Raw genomic sequence first — 17,271 nt, forward strand, 5'->3', positions numbered from 1 at the left:
CTTTTTATAGAGGTGCTCCAAGGCAAGTTTGCTTTTTTCTTTGCTACTCTGCTTTTCTTCAAGAACACTTCTTCGTACCCAAAGAATTTCAATGAATTTAAAATGACAAAGCAGGTTTTAGTCTTTCTTGTCCAAGCAGGTTTGTTCTCATTTAGGTCGTAAACGAACATCTGTTTCTTTATCTCTGCCCTTAATGGGATACTTGTCCACATCTGAAAGCAGCTGCATAATATACTACAGTTGTTTGGCTTTGCTGAGCAGGCATCCTGGACCTGATGTTAGATCACAGCTGACTATAATTTGGCATGATCCTTGATGCTTTACGAGACTGAATTCTTCATTTTCTCAAATTCTAAGCTTTTTCAGCTGTGTCTTTGTGAAAGGAGGAGCAAGTGGCAGGTGAGGACTATGCTGTATCAGATATCTGTGACCCAAGGTGTTCTGTTTGTGGATGTTGCTGTGCTTTTGTTTTTGTTTTAAAAAAAAAAAAGTGTGAATATTTGTTCTTGGCCAGTATCTGGTACAGTAATGACTGCTTTCTAATTTTCTGTAGCATACTCTTACACCAACATAACAATAAATTGAAGACTAGGAACTTAATTATACTGGTTCGTATGTTTCTCTTGAAGGTGGGAAGAAGAGCGCTACCCTGAAGGAATTAAGTGGAAGTTCCTAGAGCATAAAGGTCCTGTGTTTGCTCCACCATATGAACCTCTGCCTGAGAATGTCAAATTCTACTATGATGGTGAGTTAATCTGCAATTCCAGCTTGCATTCTCAGGGCGTTGTTGCAATTTTCTGAGGAGATGAGGAGGTGGATTTGTTTCAGTGGTTAGTTTAAGAGAAGTTCTTCAACAGCTTAGAAAAGGACGGGTTGGTAGAAGTAAAGGGAGCAGCCTGCTGAATTGACACAGAGAAGAACTTGTTCCCATTCTGTTGTGGTAAATCTGTCAGCTTCATTAATAATGTGAGAGGGGGTCTTATGGCCAAGAGAAGCATTGTGTAACCAGTACAGTACATAATTAGAGCTACTTTGTCACTGGTCATCTTTAGGCTTGCTTTGTGTTCTTCAATATTATGAATTGAAATTTCCATAATCTGTAATTAATTTCATGATTGTTCAGTGGCATTAATGGAACAAAACTAGATAGTTTTGTTACAAATGGTTAGGATGTTGCAGGAATGCATGGGGTCAGCCTGATCTCAAGGATGTAGCCCTCCAGTGTGTGTCATGCTCCCATTTAGCTACTATTGTGCATGGTAGAACTAATTGATGTGGGGTTCTAATCTGCCGGGTCTGACTGGTTGTTAGAGGCTCATGTGGATAGGATTATATGATGTGATGCCTGATGGAGACTGGACTTGATGACCCGTGTGTTTCCTTCTAGTTCTATGATCATGTTAAATGAAGGATCAAATTAGCCCAGGATTAAATTAAGTGGGAGGCATTTGAGTGGATGAAAATGTAATTTTTGGCGAAGGGGACATCTGTGCGTGGAACTCTTCCAGAAGCAAGGCGATATTTTCATGTGACGTGACACATACTGAAATACTGAGAAATAGGTGGCACTCACTTTCAGCAACAAGGCAGTGAAATAAACGTGCTGCATCCTATTGAAGACCATCTCAAAGCAAACAGCACAATGATCAAGGGTGCCCATTTTCCTCTAGCTGTCTTAGGGCTTGATAAGAAGTTGTAGCAAGGTTGGAAATATTTCTTCCCCCTCTACTGAAGAATATATATGATCTCTCCTGCTGTCTAGAGAAGAAGAGGGGCGAATTATGCTATAATTATCCCGTTCGTGCAGGCAGCAATGAGCTTCTATCTTGCCACCTATTTCACAAAACCTCCTAGAAACACAGGGATTTGTTGCAACCTCTGTCTTTGTCATGGCAAGAATTGATCAATAGGCTCAAAAATTAGGGGCGGGGATGGATCCTGGCAAACAAAGCAATCACATACATCTTCCCTGAGAAACCGAGGGGGGGAGGGCATCAGATGGCTGATTTACACAGCAGCTGCTGAGACAGCTGTCTGTGCTTACAAGGCATTGTCTAATTTCAAGATTAGCCTAGGATGATTTGTAGAGTCCAATAATCACGCTGTGGCTGGCCAGCCAGCTGCCAGAGCTCACTGGAGGAATCCCTCCCGTGCCTGGTGATTGCAGTGCAGCGAGACTGGCCCTGATTTCATCCAACACGACTGTGGGGCTATTGTCAGTGCTTACAATACCGCGCTCGGGGAGCCTGAAATGCCAAAAGCCATCTTTAAGGGCCTGGCTATATTTTTGAGTGACTATGGGTTAATGAGCTACTGCTTGTACCACAAAGGCGGCTTGAACTCGCTGTTTAAGGCAGCCTGAACTCGCTGTTTTTCTGTAGATGGACAAGATAACAGCGGAGATGATGGCAGTGGTGGTTGTCACTGCGGTGTGGTCTCTCCTGCCTGTTATGTCCCTGGGTTGTTCCCTGACTTTTGTTTTTTAAGACTGCAAACTAATGCTCAGGGCTCTGAAATAAATCAGTTTTTTAAATATATAGAACTGTCACTGAGAGCTTTTTCCAAGTTTTTTAAAAGTGGGAATTGTGTACAATGAAATCTGTTTTAAAGTGGTTAGGTAAAGATGCCTGAGCCTGTACTACTCTGTAGCAATTTGGGAACAACTTTGGTCATTTAAGCCCCATAATGTGTTGCTTACTTGATAGCCTCTTTCGAGCTAGACTTGCAGCCTGGAAAAAAAAACACTTCCCTTGCTGTCTCTCCCTTCCCCCATTTCCTGTTGTAGGCAAACAAATGTAGTATTTTAGGTTGCAGCTTACAAACTGGCAGAGTTTCTGTTGGTTTTGTTTAATTGCGCGATGTTCTCAGATCGCTGGGAGGACTTTTTGCCGAAGCCCTGTTTTACAAGACTTTACGGATCTTCAGGCTCTATAGAAAACTCCTGTGCTTTAATTTTAGAGATGCTGTAACTTTTCCAACCATGGAGTAAATCAAAAGCATGCTATTTTTTTCCACTAGCACAGAATCAACAGTAGTGTTTCTTGTATTGACTTTTGTGCAGTAAAACAGTCATTAAAAATCCCCAGGTGTTGACTGTCTGCCAGCCCACGGGGACTTCAAATATTCCTTGCAGCTAGCTGGAGATGTGAGTTGCATGCAAAGTCCTTCACGGGGTTCACTCACATGTTGTCAGGAATGCAATCTGGACTGAAAAGACGCTCAATAGGAACGTTAGATGTTGTTGAATCAACAGCTCCGGTGTTGCAGCAGCCTCTGCTCCCTTGTGTCCTAGTCTTTTTCCTTGCAGCACTTTCAGTCTGTACTGCAGTCTTGCAGATAAGCTGAAATGTGACCTTCCTGCTCACTCAAAGCTCAGTCTGTCTCAAAAACGACTATCTTTTGAGCCTGATTTGGAGACAGAGGGATGCATTCCCACAGTGAGGGACTCAGGCTATTAGCAGAATCCTGACACATTTCCCTGTAACGAAGGGGAATTAAATATTTGGCATCGCTTTCCAGCCTATTTGTGGTGTGTATATATAGGAAGGGCTCTTCCTGGCTAGAAATAGCTAAAGGCTAGAAGGGGTGTTCCAAAGCATGTCTGTCTGTGGGTAGGAGAGGAATACAGAGCCTGTATTTCCCATATGTCTGAGTGCCGGAATATGAATTTTAATGAAATTCCTTGCCTCTTCCACTTCAAACAGCAGTATCTCCCCAGGAGCATACACACCACAGCGATGGCTCAGCACAGGGTTTCCTGCAAGAGGCCTTTTCCCCTTCCTGCCCTGCGTCTCTCAGACCTCACATCAGACTGTTATTGCTTTTTTTATAATGTTTAACTTCCAGAGAGAACTTTTTTTCAAAATCTTTGATGGTAGGTTGACCAAGCGTGTTCCTCTGTTTCTTTTGCCCATCCAATTTGCAGTACTACATAACACTTCTGTGAAAAACTTCGGAGTGGTAAAAGTATGCTGTTCTTTAAGGGAGTTACTGTAGCTTCTTTCTGTCTTCCGTTCCTAATTTTACCACGTGCTTTAAAAATACAACCTTTCTTCGTAGGTAAAGTCATGAAGCTGAGCACCAAAGCAGAAGAAGTTGCCACATTCTTTGCAAAAATGCTTGATCACGAATACACTACGAAGGAGATCTTCAGGAAAAACTTTTTCAAAGACTGGAGAAAGGTATGCAGGTAGTCTGGGGCTGTGGTGACTGCAGGCGTGGCTGGTGTCTCCTCACTGCTAGGCAGTGAACAGAGGCTGCTGTCCTGGGGTCCTGCCTAGGAGAGCTCGCTTGTGGCAACTGCAAGTTGCCTCAGGCCTTAGCCATGAGGTTTCCAGTTAGTCCTGTAGCTTCTCCAGGAAGAAAGGCCCTAAGATGTTTCTAAACTGAATGTCAGAATTTTCCAAACCGAATTTGCCTGTTGCGTGATGGGTTATAGCTGATCTGACCATTAAATGCTTTGAAGGGCCTTCCTTACAGCAGAAGGAAGCCCTTTCCAAAGACCTAAAAGTCAGACCTTCCTCAGTGAACCTACCAGCCACAAGGTCAACCCTTTAGATTAGATGTCCCAGTTCTCCCAGATGGGTTACTGGATTTTACTCCCTCAACGGTGCCAGCCCCTGTTAATTGAGAGCGCTTTGCAAGGTGCTACAGCATTGCCCAGTGCTTGCAGAGATGAGGCCACACATTGCATACACCCTGTTCCTTGTCCTTTGCTCTTTGACCTTAGCTGGAGTCAGCATGTACAAGAATTTAGGGATTCTTGGGGGATTACTGTGAGAACCCATGCATTGTCTCCATTTAAGCTGTCACGGGTAGGGTAAGCTCTATTATACGTGTATGAAAATGTAAAGCACTACTTTTCTTTCTGCAAGGAAATGACCTCTGAAGAGAAGAGCACTATCACCAACCTCAGCAAGTGTGACTTCACCCACATGAGCCAGTATTTCAAAGCTCAGTCGGAAGCTAGGAAACAGATGTCCAAGGAGGAGAAACAGGTACCAGAGGGAATTCTAGGAGAATTCTTGATGCTTAGCTGGCTTGTAAACACCTTAGTGTAATTGTTCTCTGCCTGCCTTGCCATTTATAAGTCAGTGTTTACTAGCTTTCACACTATTACATTCATGTAATTGTAGAAATCTTCACTCTGCAGCTGAAGTAGTGTAAAGCACTGTGTTTGCAGCTGAACCTTCATCCTGACTTAAAATGATATTGATCAGGGTTAAGGCTCCTGACCCTGCTTAGGTAAATAAAGAGAATAAGATGTGTTATGTTTGATGGGACCCTTGGTCCCTAGCCAGTAGTGTCTGCTCAGGTAAGGATAGATTTTTATTTTAAGAGTTCCTTAGGTCTGAAGGGCAAAATGGAGGATAGTGAAATGGATGCTGCAACAATAGTGGCATAGTAGTGAGTAAGATATATTGAGAAAAAAATATTTTAAATTTGGTCTCCACTTAATGCAGTTTTGTAATCAAAAATGGAATTTTATTTTCAGTAGCATGGCTGCAGTGGCTTGTGGGCAAAAAAGTAGATTTTGAATGAATGAAATGTACTGCATAAAACTTACTACAATAAAAGTTGGAAACTGGCCCCAAATTCTCACTTGATCCTTTCCAACACTACAGTAATTCTCCTTGAATTGTGGGGCCTGGTGGCTTGGAATTACAGTCTTTGGGGTCAGGAGTCTTGCCAAAGTAGAGAGCCCATGTCATATTGCTGTATCAATTTGATATACATGGGGGAGCCTTTCCCCATTCCCACTCACAGTAACTATTGAAGTGGAGAAAAGTGGCTTTTACTGTTAAATTTCTTAGCTTGTGCACCAGTGCTGTCCATGGGACAGATAGTTTATTTTGGGCTGAGATGTTCTTATTTTTTGCTACTTTTCCTTCCATGTTATTAGAGTTCAAGCACAGAAGTATGCAGTGAAATCTCAGCGTGATCTTAGGAGGCCATGTTCTGCCTTTGAGACCATTTGCTGACACAGACTTCACATGCTTTTAGCAGCAGACTGGAGACATTCCTCTGCCTGCTTTCTGATGCTGAGTTCAGACACAGAAAACTTTTTTTTTCCCCTATATAAACAACAAGATGTAAAGTCCAGTGGATGTCACGTGCTTGTTCTGGGGCTGAATAGAGATTATAAACCAGCAGTACTGTGGTAAATGGCCTTTGTAGATGTGGTATGTGGTGGAGGTAAATGCTTCTGTTGTGGCAAAGTAGGGCTGGTGAAGATAAATATTAATCTGTTCCACTCAAATACAGATTTTAGGAGGGCTTTTTGTACATTCTTTCTTTTTTTTCCTGCTTGTCTTGCTTACCTGCTTATGAATGCTTACCTGAGCAGTCTGCTGCCCTGTGTGTTGGTCCAGCACTTGGCACAACTGGAGTCTGGCTTTGAGTTGGTCTTCGGTGTTACTGGAGTGCAAATATCAAAATTATTCAGTCTTATTATGTAGAGATGTGTGGTGCTGGGCATAGTACTTCATCTTTGCTTTTGGCTTTTTCCAGAAAATCAAAGAGGAAAATGAGCGGCTATTGAAGGAATATGGTTACTGTGTGATGGACAACCACAAAGAGAGGATTGCGAACTTTAAGATTGAACCTCCAGGTCTCTTCCGAGGTCGTGGGAACCATCCCAAGATGGGCATGTTGAAGAGACGTATCATGCCAGAAGATATCATCATTAACTGCAGCAAGTAAGCACTGGGTGCTTTGCTTTCTGGTTAGGATAGCTTCTTTTCTAAAATCCGGTAGGGGTTCCTGTGCAAGCATGTAGAGATACACATGCTGCTTATCTTAGACTTACGTAGATAAGAAACTGCGTCATACAAGCAGAGACTGAACAAGATTATCACAAGCTTCATTTAGAACTTTGTCGACACATTTTCTTCCTCGTCCTTGTGTGTTTAAACATTCTTTCCTGCTGCAAATACCTAAAATTAATTTTCTGCTAAGTAGGTTGTTCTGCTTTGTTAAAGGCTAGAGTTTGGTGGCCTTCTCTTTGGTCCTAAGCATCTTCACTATTGTAGTGTCCACAAATCAAAGTTGGTCCTAGGAGTGTGTTCCCACTGATAGCAATTACACTTGATCTTTTGCTACTGTGATTCACTTGATTTCCCACTTGTTGAAATTTGTAATTACTTTGCCTTGGTTTCTTTACCTGTGCTTTCTTCGTGTGATGGTATTCATTACTTCTCTCAATTTTGAGGCTTAAAAATCTCTTTAAATAGCTTTTTTTGTTGTCCTCTTAACTCTGTGCAGGGATTCCAAGATTCCTCCCCCTCCACCAGGACACAAATGGAAGGAGGTTCGGCATGATAACAAGGTTACCTGGCTAGTGTCGTGGACTGAGAACATCCAAGGCTCTATCAAATACATCATGTTGAACCCCAGCTCAAGAATTAAGGTACAGATTTAGTTAATAATAATACTAAGAAAACACTGGTCATGAAGCAAATGTAGCTGTTGGCTAGGAGAGTGATAGGAAGTAAGTATCTTGCTATTTCATCCTGTGCTGATTGAATTCATATGAAAGTACACGTGCTTCTGTTCTGCCTTGAAAAAATAGAATGCAACTGCTGCACAAGAGAGATGAAATCTGAAAACTCTATACCTATTGAAAAGCAATATTGTGTCATTCCTTGTAGGAATCCTTTACGCTTTATAAGCTGAAAAGGTGGTAATTCACCCAAGAATGGGCTTGTTCTGGTGAATATTTTATCTACTTTTGGCCCTGATTTGGCCCCTGCCTAATAATCATGTAGTGAAATTCTAACCATGGGCTGGTGATTAGTCAGTTCTGAAATGTAAAACATGGCCAGGTTACTGGCTGACAAGACTGATAAGGAGCCCATGGCTGAAGGAAAGCAAACCCTGCTGTGGGAGCAAATAAGTGGACAATGGATCAGTTCCATAAAAGAAATGACGAGCCTGTTGAAAGATAAGTAGTCCCCAGTTTTGGGGATAGAATTTAAGTTCTTCTCATGAAATCATTTTTTTAAGAGATTTTTTTTCCTGTATTGGAAAGGAGGAGTTTGTCCTACAAGTGTGAGGGAAATCTGTTCCTTGTTAATTTACGTCTTCTTTTTGCCATGACTTGAACATATAATAATACTGATGAACTGAGCTGGTGGTGTTGCTTGTATGTTTTATGGGTATTTAATTAAACAGATGAAAGAATCTAAGCGTTATCTGAATAGAGCAGAGGAAACCATTTATATACTGAGAAGCACGGAAGACATAATGTCTCCTTGTGTCTCTATAGTTGCTTCCGTTCAAGCATTTCATATCATGGAAATCTGAATTGCTTACAGCTGCCTGGCAGCATAGTTTGGAGCTGAGCTGTTTTAGCAGTAAAGTCTCAGTGCTTTTGTGCAGTGAGACCATTTGCCACTCATACTTGTGAAACCTTGAGAGGCAGATTGGAACTGGTCCTCTGCCTGCTTTCTGATGCTGACTGTATTCCAACTTTCTCTGCAGGGTGAGAAGGACTGGCAGAAGTACGAGACAGCTCGGAGGTTGAAGAAGTGTGTAGATAAAATCCGAAATCAATATAGAGAAGATTGGAAATCCAAAGAGATGAAAGTACGGCAGAGAGCTGTGGCACTGTACTTCATTGATAAAGTAAGGCTCGCTCCCCAGCGCACTCCTCCTACCTTTCCTGTCCTATTAGGAATACTCACGACTGCTGTGTGTCTGTTCCTAAAGCAGAATTGAGCCCAGTTACTAAGGTATCCTGAGACTTCCTGGTGGGCAGGAATCCCACCCCTCTGCTTTTCCTTCCCATTACCTGGAAATCAAGAGCAATAAACTATTGTACTGCCTATGGCTATTTCAGGCAGCATTGTTTTAGCTCAAAATTCACAGCTGGGTTCCAGAATCTCCCAGTTGGATTACTGGGAACTTTGTGTGGACCTTTTGTCTCCAGCTGTTTCAGTTTTCCTGCTGGGAGTTCTGCTACTTGGTCACCTCATAGTCACGAGGTTTCATAATTATGCTCAGTTTCACACTGCAGAATAAAGAAAACTGAAGTTGTATTGATTGACTTAACACTATTTGAAGCCAGCTCCCACAGAGCTGTTGCCCTGCTATGTTTGATTTTGACCAACCAAATTAACGGTTTGTGTTCAGAATGGTTTGATGTAAATAGGGGAACTTTGATTTGAATAATTGTGGTTTCATACGAATGCTTAAGGTTTTCTTCAAAAATCAGAAATTGGTTTAGCCACTACAGTTACAACATATTTTTATGCAGCCAAATGTAGCTTTTAGATTACTTAAGTACCCTGAAGAAAGTGTCATGTATGTTGTTTAAAATGTGTTTCTTTAGCATACTGTGAAGAGTAAGATGTATACCTAATGAACTTTCTGATTTTGTATCAGGTTGAATTCACTTGGAAGTCAGTCTAATATTTTAAAAAACACCAAACATTTTGAAATGAACTTTGTTAGTTGATCAGAACTACCTTATAATTTGAGTTAGTTAATGTGAGAAAGCTGGTAAAACATCTTGCTTTAATCTTCCATTTTAAAACGAAGGTAATTTGGTAGATTGATAAAAGACTTTTGGCGTTAGTGTAGGGTTAGTTAAAATATTTAAAGGCAACCTAGGGAGTTTCAGAGAATTTTGTTTTGTCCCTTCAAAAGCATATTTCTCCCTCTTCTACTGTGGGCACCCCTGATTTGTAGGCCCATGTCTGAAAGTTTCTAGTATCTATCCACGACTGAGATAGTCTGAAATGCTTACCTCGCTTGTCTTGGTGTAAATGCAGCTTGCTCTGAGAGCTGGAAATGAAAAAGAAGAAGGAGAGACAGCTGACACCGTGGGCTGCTGCTCTCTGAGAGTAGAACATATCAAGCTGCATCCTGAACTGGATGGCCAGGAATACGTGGTTGAGTTTGACTTCCTCGGAAAAGACTCCATCCGATACTACAACAAAGTCCCTGTGGAGAAGAGGGTAAGGCACCTCCACGAACACATACACAGTCTGAAATGCAGAAAAATCTGGTCAACGCAGTCTTAGTGGCAATAAGAGAGTACTTTGTCACTGGTCAGAAGGCAAGTCAGTTAATGTCCCTCCCTTCTTACTGGTTGTGCCTTGGAAAGGGAGAAGGCTTACGCACTGATACTTCTGGTCTGTGTACATGGGTACCTACCAACCAAGACTTCTTTCTTAGATAGTGTCATTTTCTTTATTCCCGTCACCCACCAATTACTAATCTGTTGCGATTTTGCCATTATTCCAGAACAAATCCCCATAAAGCAACGTGAACTGGAGGGCACTGTCCAAAAAGGCTGCTTTTGTGGGTATAACCAGGCTTCTCACCTCACCCACACCTCTGCAGTTAGCACAGCATGTTAGATAACACATGTGCAATACTGTGGTAATTGTAATGACAAAGAGCCAGAAGTGTCAACCTCTTGGCAAATGAAATGCCGGGGGGGGGAGATAAACTATAGTGCTATAGGAATCTAGAATTCTTATTTCTTTGTTTAAAGAAAAAAAAAAAAAAACATTTTTAAGTTTAAATTTATTTAGCGTTGATCTCTCTTGGTGTCTTTTCTTTAATGCTTGTAATGGGGAATTGATTATTTTGGAACTAGAAATCTTTCTGCATAAGGTATCTATACTAGGGATTTGGAGTACGCAGAGCTGGGATTTGTGGTCTCTGTGTAATCAAAAAGGTTTTGATTATTTCTCTGCCCCAGTGAGACTTGTTTGGGATGGACTTGTATGAAACATTTAATACAGTAATGAGAAGGGCTGCGTTTTGGTAGCTTGAACTCCATGGGAAATTGCTCAGGGGTCTCTTTGGTCGGAATAATCATGGAGAGTGAGGGGAGTAAGTGGTAGTTTTGGAGTCTCTTTCTCTGTTAGGTAGCTAAGCCAGAGCAGAGTCGAGTCTTCTGAAATATGGATCTAAAGAATGAGCATAAAGGACATCAAACGCTCAGGACTCAGGATCACTGGGGAAGAACTTTAAACACAAGTGTCTTAAGAGATTGGCCTTTGCCCATTGGGAAGTAATGTCCAGCATCATCGGTGTTGCCTGAAAACAGTTTAAGTGGTGTCTCGGCAGTGTTGCTTCTACCCAGCACTGTTCAGTCCCAGTGCCTTAACATGAACGTTTTGTCTTCTTGCAGGTTTTTAAGAATCTCCAGTTGTTCATGGAGAACAAGCAGCCTGAGGATGACCTCTTCGACCGCCTCAATGTAAGCACGTAGTTACTGGTGAGGAATGGTGGTAGAGCACCAGGCTCACTCCGCACCAGGCAATAACAGCTGCTCTGTTCCAAAAATGGTTTCAGTGGCAGGTTTTGTTTCTCTTTTATTTCAGAGCTGTCCTGGGTGACCTGAGTGAAAGACACACACCTGAGTGAGAGTCTCTCTCAATCTGGTGTCTGTATTGCTCACTGTGCGTGCAGGTTCCTGAACTGATGGGCTTTGGCCCTGTGGAGCTTGGCTGGCTCTGACATGGGAAGGTTTTTTCAAAATTCAGAAAAGATGATTGTGAGTTGACAGATTTTCAAATGCCATCCCTGATTGCACATTTGGCACTGTGGGAGCACTGTGGTGGTTTAAGTACCTTCCCTGGGATGGGACAGGCATGTCCCTATCTACTGGGAGCCAAAACCTCCACAATGAAGAAAATTTGACTGTTTATGATACTTGATCCTGGTCTAATACTTGCTGGTTCTTTATTCACTTTTCCTGGGGTTTCAGTGAAGTTTTGGCCATTGGGTGTCAGGTCTGAGTCCCCTAGTTAGGTTTTGGCTGTGAACCGTGTGTCTTCATTAGCAGTGTGTCCAGAGGTTTCACAACTGAAGTCAATTCTAATGCTGTCATCTTTTTTCTGCTTCTTTAGACCAGTATCTTAAATAAACATCTTCAAGACCTTATGGAGGGACTGACAGCCAAGGTATTCCGTACTTACAACGCCTCCATCACGCTACAGCAGCAGCTCAAGGAGCTCACTAATCGTAAGTCCTGTCCTTGCAACTGTGAGGAGAACAGCTCCCATTGTGCAATCCAGACCTGCCTTCCTCAGCTTAACCTTCTATCTGCATATCACCGCCTGGTTGCAGTTCTCCCAGTGTAAATGTCAAACAGCTGAAGTCTGACCAAAAATCTGCTGCCAATCTTTTTGGGGTAGCTGAGTAGCCCAGCACTGGGGCAGTGCAAAGCTCATCTGTGAGCATACTGTGGTTCGCCTGCCAAGATATGCCTGGCTTTTACCAAATCTTTCACTTGTTTCCTCTTAGCTGTAAAAGGCTGTATGTGGCAGGCAAGGCAGATACATCTGCAACAGCCCAGTGTTTCTTGGTTGCTCATTAACCAAGCTATGCTGAGCACAGCTCACTTGCACTTCAACAGCTTTACGAAATGGACACATTTGGAGGAAACTGAAGTCCAACAGCATCTTGAGCACTATGGTCATGCTGCCCTCTTCTCACTCTGAGCATGGATGTGCTTCCCCTGCCTCCTGAGTGGCAGATGTCTTTGTTGCTATTGATGGAACCAGCACAGAAAGTTAGGGTTTGGGATGGAAATGATCAGGCTCTTAGCACTGTGGTTAGAGGCGTGTTGAGACGGTTCCATCGGAGAGCGAGGTCACTTCTGCAGTGACTGTGCGCTTGCAGGGGTGGTGGGGTGCTGGCTGGGACTCCTTGGCCCTGGAGAATACCGGTTGTTCACCACTTTCTTGTACTTTGCAGCGGATGATAACATCCCAGCGAAGATCCTTTCCTATAACCGTGCCAACAGAGCGGTTGCCATTTTGTGTAACCACCAGAGGGCTCCGCCGAAGACCTTCGAGAAGTCCATGATGAACCTTCAGAGCAAGGTACTCTGAGTTGCTGCATCTCACAAGTCATGTTTCCTTTCAGATGGGGAAAAATGGAAGCAGAGCCTGCTCTCCCCTGTCAGGAAATGATTAGTGTTGCATCAGAGATGGGCCTGCTGGAAGAGGCAGACTCTAGAAGCACAATATTGAGCTGAAAGGACCACACTTTAGTTAGGCATCTTTTACTTGTAAAGACCAAGACCGGACCCTTTATCTGCCCTTCATCACATAGCTGTGTTCTGCTGCCATCAAAATTTCAGGGCAGCAGCCCAGCTCTGATCTGCGTCCCCTAAATGGCCCAGAGTGGACATTTGTTCCTACTGCGTGAATCCCAGCCCCCTGTCAGTGCAGGCTGTGTACGTGGCGCGTTACGCCCCTCTGACCTGACCTCTTCCTTTGCAGATTGTTTCTGGTGAAGGCCATGAGGTCCAAAGGGGTTAGGTCTGTTCCTGGTCTGGTGTTAGAATAACCTTCACATAAGGACTTCTGGTTTGGCACTGCAGTGACCCCTGCTTCTGTAACACCTAACATGGCTGCCTTCACCCTAGATCTTAGAGCCTGGGGAGTGGTTGAAGGGGCTGAAAAATGCTAAATCTCCCTGAATTCTGAACTTACCAGAGGAGAGCTGCCTGAAGCCTTAACAGTTTTCAGCCTGTAGGATTTGATGGCAAGAACCCATCCCTGCTGAGGGAACAAGGATCATCCTTCTGTGGTGCCATCAGAGCTGGTACTGGTGGGACACGCTGGAGACACACTTGGGTGTAGCTGTGTGAGAAAGCTTCCAGTAGCTTTCTGTCAGCACCACCTTGTCTTTGGCCCTGTTTTGGGGGAACACAATACTAGGGCCCTGTTTTCTGAGGGGAACTTTTCACCATGATAGGACTTGCAGCAAACTGAAAGGCTAGGCACTCAATTGTGCTGCAGAACTGGGTCTGAGCGCTGATAAATTCTGACAGTGCTCACAAACTCACTCCCTTGGTCATGCTGTCCAGGGGTGACCGCCACAGTTGTCTGCAGCTTGTTCACAGTGCTGCCCTCTGGTTTTGCCTCTCCTAGATCGATGCCAAGAAGGAGCAGTTAGCTGATGCCAGGAGAGAACTGAAAAGCGCCAAAGCTGATGCCAAGGTCCGGAGGGATGAGAAGTCTAAAAAGTAAGGCTGGTGTTACGAGGCTGTGCAATGCTCCCAGTACTTTGAGCTCCCAATGGGTGTTTCAGCCCTGTGTTCTGTTTCCCCAGCCTGTGATCCGGGAGATCTGGGAAGACTTTCTCAAGCTTTCTTGTCCCCTCTTTCTTCTGTGCATGAAGAAATGGCCTTCAAGCTGAGGAGCATAGGGTGTCCTGACACCACGGTTCCTGATGTGGCCACTAGCGTTAGTCTGCACTGTGTCCCTGAGCACCCGCCAGTGCCACAGTAGCCACCCTGCTGCCCAGGACCAAGCAAAGTAATGGATCGAGCGTGCAACATTGCCATCTTTAAGGGGAGCCAGGAGTTACCCACTTGCAAATGCACTTTCCTGGATCCTGCTCTGCTCTGTTGGAAGCTCACAGTGCAGATATTGTGCGCGCTCTGTGGAATAGTCACAGGGGTCCTGAGTTAAAGGGAGTTCTGAAGGCAGAATCTCTGTGTGACTTTTAGAGAGGGAAAGTTGGGCTGGGTTTAAAGCGGGCGTAGTGTCAGTATAGTTGAGGCTGTTGCTTCCAACCCTTTAAAGCAAAACTGCTGCTTAGGATTTCTGCGCTGCCTCTTTGAAAACATCTGTTCTTAATTGCATGTGCTGATTGTTTTGTGTCACTATCTTTGCTGACACAACTGCCTTTTGAGGCTGGTGGCATTGCTTACCTTGAGCAGGGTCCCTTTGCCTTCCTGCAGCGCTGCTGTCTAAAGCCCAGTAGGGCATCAGGTATTAAATATTTTTCCTCCCTCACCCCAGGACAGTGGAGAGCAAGAAGAAAGCAGTGCAGAGGATTGAGGAGCAGCTGATGAAGCTGGAGGTTCAGGCTACAGATAGGGAGGAGAACAAGCAGATTGCCTTGGGCACCTCCAAACTCAACTATCTGGATCCCAGGATCTCTGTTGCTTGGTAAGTTCTGCCCTGGGCGGTGCTGGAGGGAACCGCTCCTTCCCCTGTGTGCAGTCCCACAGGTGGGAGACAAGGGCTGTGGCTGAGAGCAGTGCCCCCATGCACAGAGAGACAGACCTCTCTGGCCTTCCCTTACATGCTAAAATGGTTTGGGGAAGCTTTAAACGAATTTCTTGGGGCAGCTGCCACGTGCCAGCACTGCACTGGGAGGTGGTGGGTCAGTGAAGCTGCAGGGTGTGCTGCTGGGAGGCTGCTCCTGCTCAGCTGGGCGGTTTGCCTCGCAGTGAAGCAGAGCTAGGAAGGTGCTGGGGGGGAAGCAGAGCAGCTCTGCTGCGCCACGAGGGGTTGGGAGCCTGTGTTGTGCTCACTCTAACAGCATCTCCTCTTCTGCAGGTGTAAGAAGTGGGGAATTCCTATAGAGAAGATATATAACAAAACCCAGCGAGAGAAATTCGCCTGGGCTATCGACATGGCAGAGGAAGACTATGAGTTTTAACCTGTTTTTAATGAGCTGAATGTTATGGGGGAAAGAAAAAAAAAAAAGGGGGAGTAGCCTGGTTTTTAGGAAGATTGATAAACTGTGAGCCTTACTTGTCCTTGGATATACTGGGGAAGGGGGAGGAAAGGGGCAAGTGAGCATCAGATAAAACAGCCAACATCTTGTAGAAAGCATAACCTGGAAATATCCTAAAGGAGCTGAGCCAGTTGTCCTATGGACAACTTATTTAAAAATGTTTCAGAGATCCAAATTCTAGCTGTCTGGTTTGTGTGGTTTTTCTCTTGAGGCAGAGCAAGTGGATGGGGGATTTGTCAACCTTCCGCCAGGCAAATTCACCATCACACTGAGAGCGTGGGAATCTTTAGCTACTGTATACAAAATCCAATTATATTGGTGCGTTTTTACAGTTAGGGTTTTGCAATAACTTCTATATTTTAATAGAAAATGGACTCCTTAACCCCTGCCCTTCCCCTCCCCCTCCCGCCCCATTTCAGAATTTAACAAAAAAAAAACAAAAAAACAAAATGTAAGAAACCCAACGCACCTGTTACAGCTGTCACTAACAGTCATGGAAATACCCAATTTTTTTTTAAATTGTCACTTGAAACAGTCGTGGCATCGGAACATGAATTCCAAATATCCACCGCATTTGTTCAAAGCAAAGCGTGATGGGAAATCGGCCTCCTGACTTTTGAGTGTTCCTTTTTTTTTTAAATGTGAATTTTTATTTCTTTTAATTATTTTAAAATATTTAAACTGTCTTTTCTTGATCTTAAAGATCGTGTAGATTGGGGGAGCGGGTGGGGGGGGCCGCGTGATAGGGAGATGTGTGTGAAATCTGAGGACAAGTGAAATCTGCAACAAATGACATTCCTATCACCCTTTGTTCTGAGCACGCTCTGTACACTTCAAGAATATCTACTTTTTAGGTTTGTCAGACTGTTTTACCTTTTTCCCCCTTTTTTTCTAAGCCCCACTCCCCTCTTTTACTTGAAAGATTTTATTGTGTAAAAAGAAGTTTCACAGGTCAATAAATTTCGAGGGAAATGAGCATCGGTCCAAAAAAAAAAAGGAAAATAATTAAGATTTTAGGGCTTTTATTTTTTTCTTTTGTAATTGTGTAAAAAAATTTTAAAAAATTAAAAAGCAGAATTTTAATGTGAAACCTTTTTTTGCTATAATCATTAGTTTTAGAGGCATTGTTAGCGTAGTGTGTGTGCGAAGACCATTTCCTGCAGCCTTTCCTCAACAAGTATCTTCTATTTTTATCATGAATTCCCTTTTAATCAACTGTAGGTTATTTAAAATAAATTCCTACAACTTAACTGAGTGTTGGCGTCCGTGTGTTCTTTCACCTCAGGCCCTGGGCCGAGGTCCCCTGTCCTGCCCCTAGCTTGGGGGGCTGTCAGGCTTGATGCCACGCTGGATGGTCCCAAAAATGGGGCTGAGCCCCTGTCCCTGCAGCCCCGTAGAGCGGCTGCTGCCTCCACGGTGATGCCCTGGAGCCTCGCTCATCCCACCAGGGCTGCAGGGAGGATGCTGAGCGCATGGCAAGGTGCGTGGGGAGGGACCAAGTGACGTGTCTCCACCAGGGATGAGCTGTGTGTGGGTTCAGGAGGATGCCAGGGATCGAAAAATGAAGCAGCTGGCTGCAGCCGGCTTCTTGGAGGGGACGAGGCTTCCCACACAGCTGGAAGCAGTTGCTGCAGTGCTTTAACTCCTTGTGCCTTGTGCTGAGCCGTGGTGGCCCCGTGGGCATCTCTGCTGTGGTGCTGCCGTGGTTGGTTCCCAAATCTTGGCTGTGCTCCCTACGTGGCAGCGTGCTTCCCTGGCTTTGTGCAAACT

General features: G+C 44.1%; 1 protein-coding gene across 1 annotated transcript in view; it reads left to right on the forward strand.

Moving 5' to 3' along the window:
• Window positions 1-16,756, forward strand: part of TOP1 (DNA topoisomerase I) — a 66,856-nt gene extending 50,100 nt beyond the window's left edge. Inside the window, exons 9-21 of the mRNA XM_027472938.3 lie at window positions 630-745; window positions 4,060-4,181; window positions 4,875-4,997; window positions 6,511-6,698; window positions 7,264-7,408; window positions 8,482-8,625; window positions 9,774-9,959; window positions 11,147-11,215; window positions 11,868-11,982; window positions 12,718-12,845; window positions 13,902-13,996; window positions 14,778-14,927; window positions 15,321-16,756. Coding sequence (XP_027328739.1) covers window positions 630-745; window positions 4,060-4,181; window positions 4,875-4,997; window positions 6,511-6,698; window positions 7,264-7,408; window positions 8,482-8,625; window positions 9,774-9,959; window positions 11,147-11,215; window positions 11,868-11,982; window positions 12,718-12,845; window positions 13,902-13,996; window positions 14,778-14,927; window positions 15,321-15,423 — 1,684 coding nt within the window. The 3' untranslated portion in view covers window positions 15,424-16,756. The remainder of the gene's footprint in view (window positions 1-629; window positions 746-4,059; window positions 4,182-4,874; window positions 4,998-6,510; window positions 6,699-7,263; window positions 7,409-8,481; window positions 8,626-9,773; window positions 9,960-11,146; window positions 11,216-11,867; window positions 11,983-12,717; window positions 12,846-13,901; window positions 13,997-14,777; window positions 14,928-15,320) is intronic.
• Window positions 16,757-17,271: the final 515 nt, after the last annotated feature.

The sequence above is a fragment of the Anas platyrhynchos genome, chromosome 21, assembly GCF_047663525.1.
Source record: "Anas platyrhynchos isolate ZD024472 breed Pekin duck chromosome 21, IASCAAS_PekinDuck_T2T, whole genome shotgun sequence".
In the NCBI taxonomy this organism is placed as follows: Eukaryota; Metazoa; Chordata; class Aves; order Anseriformes; family Anatidae; genus Anas; species Anas platyrhynchos.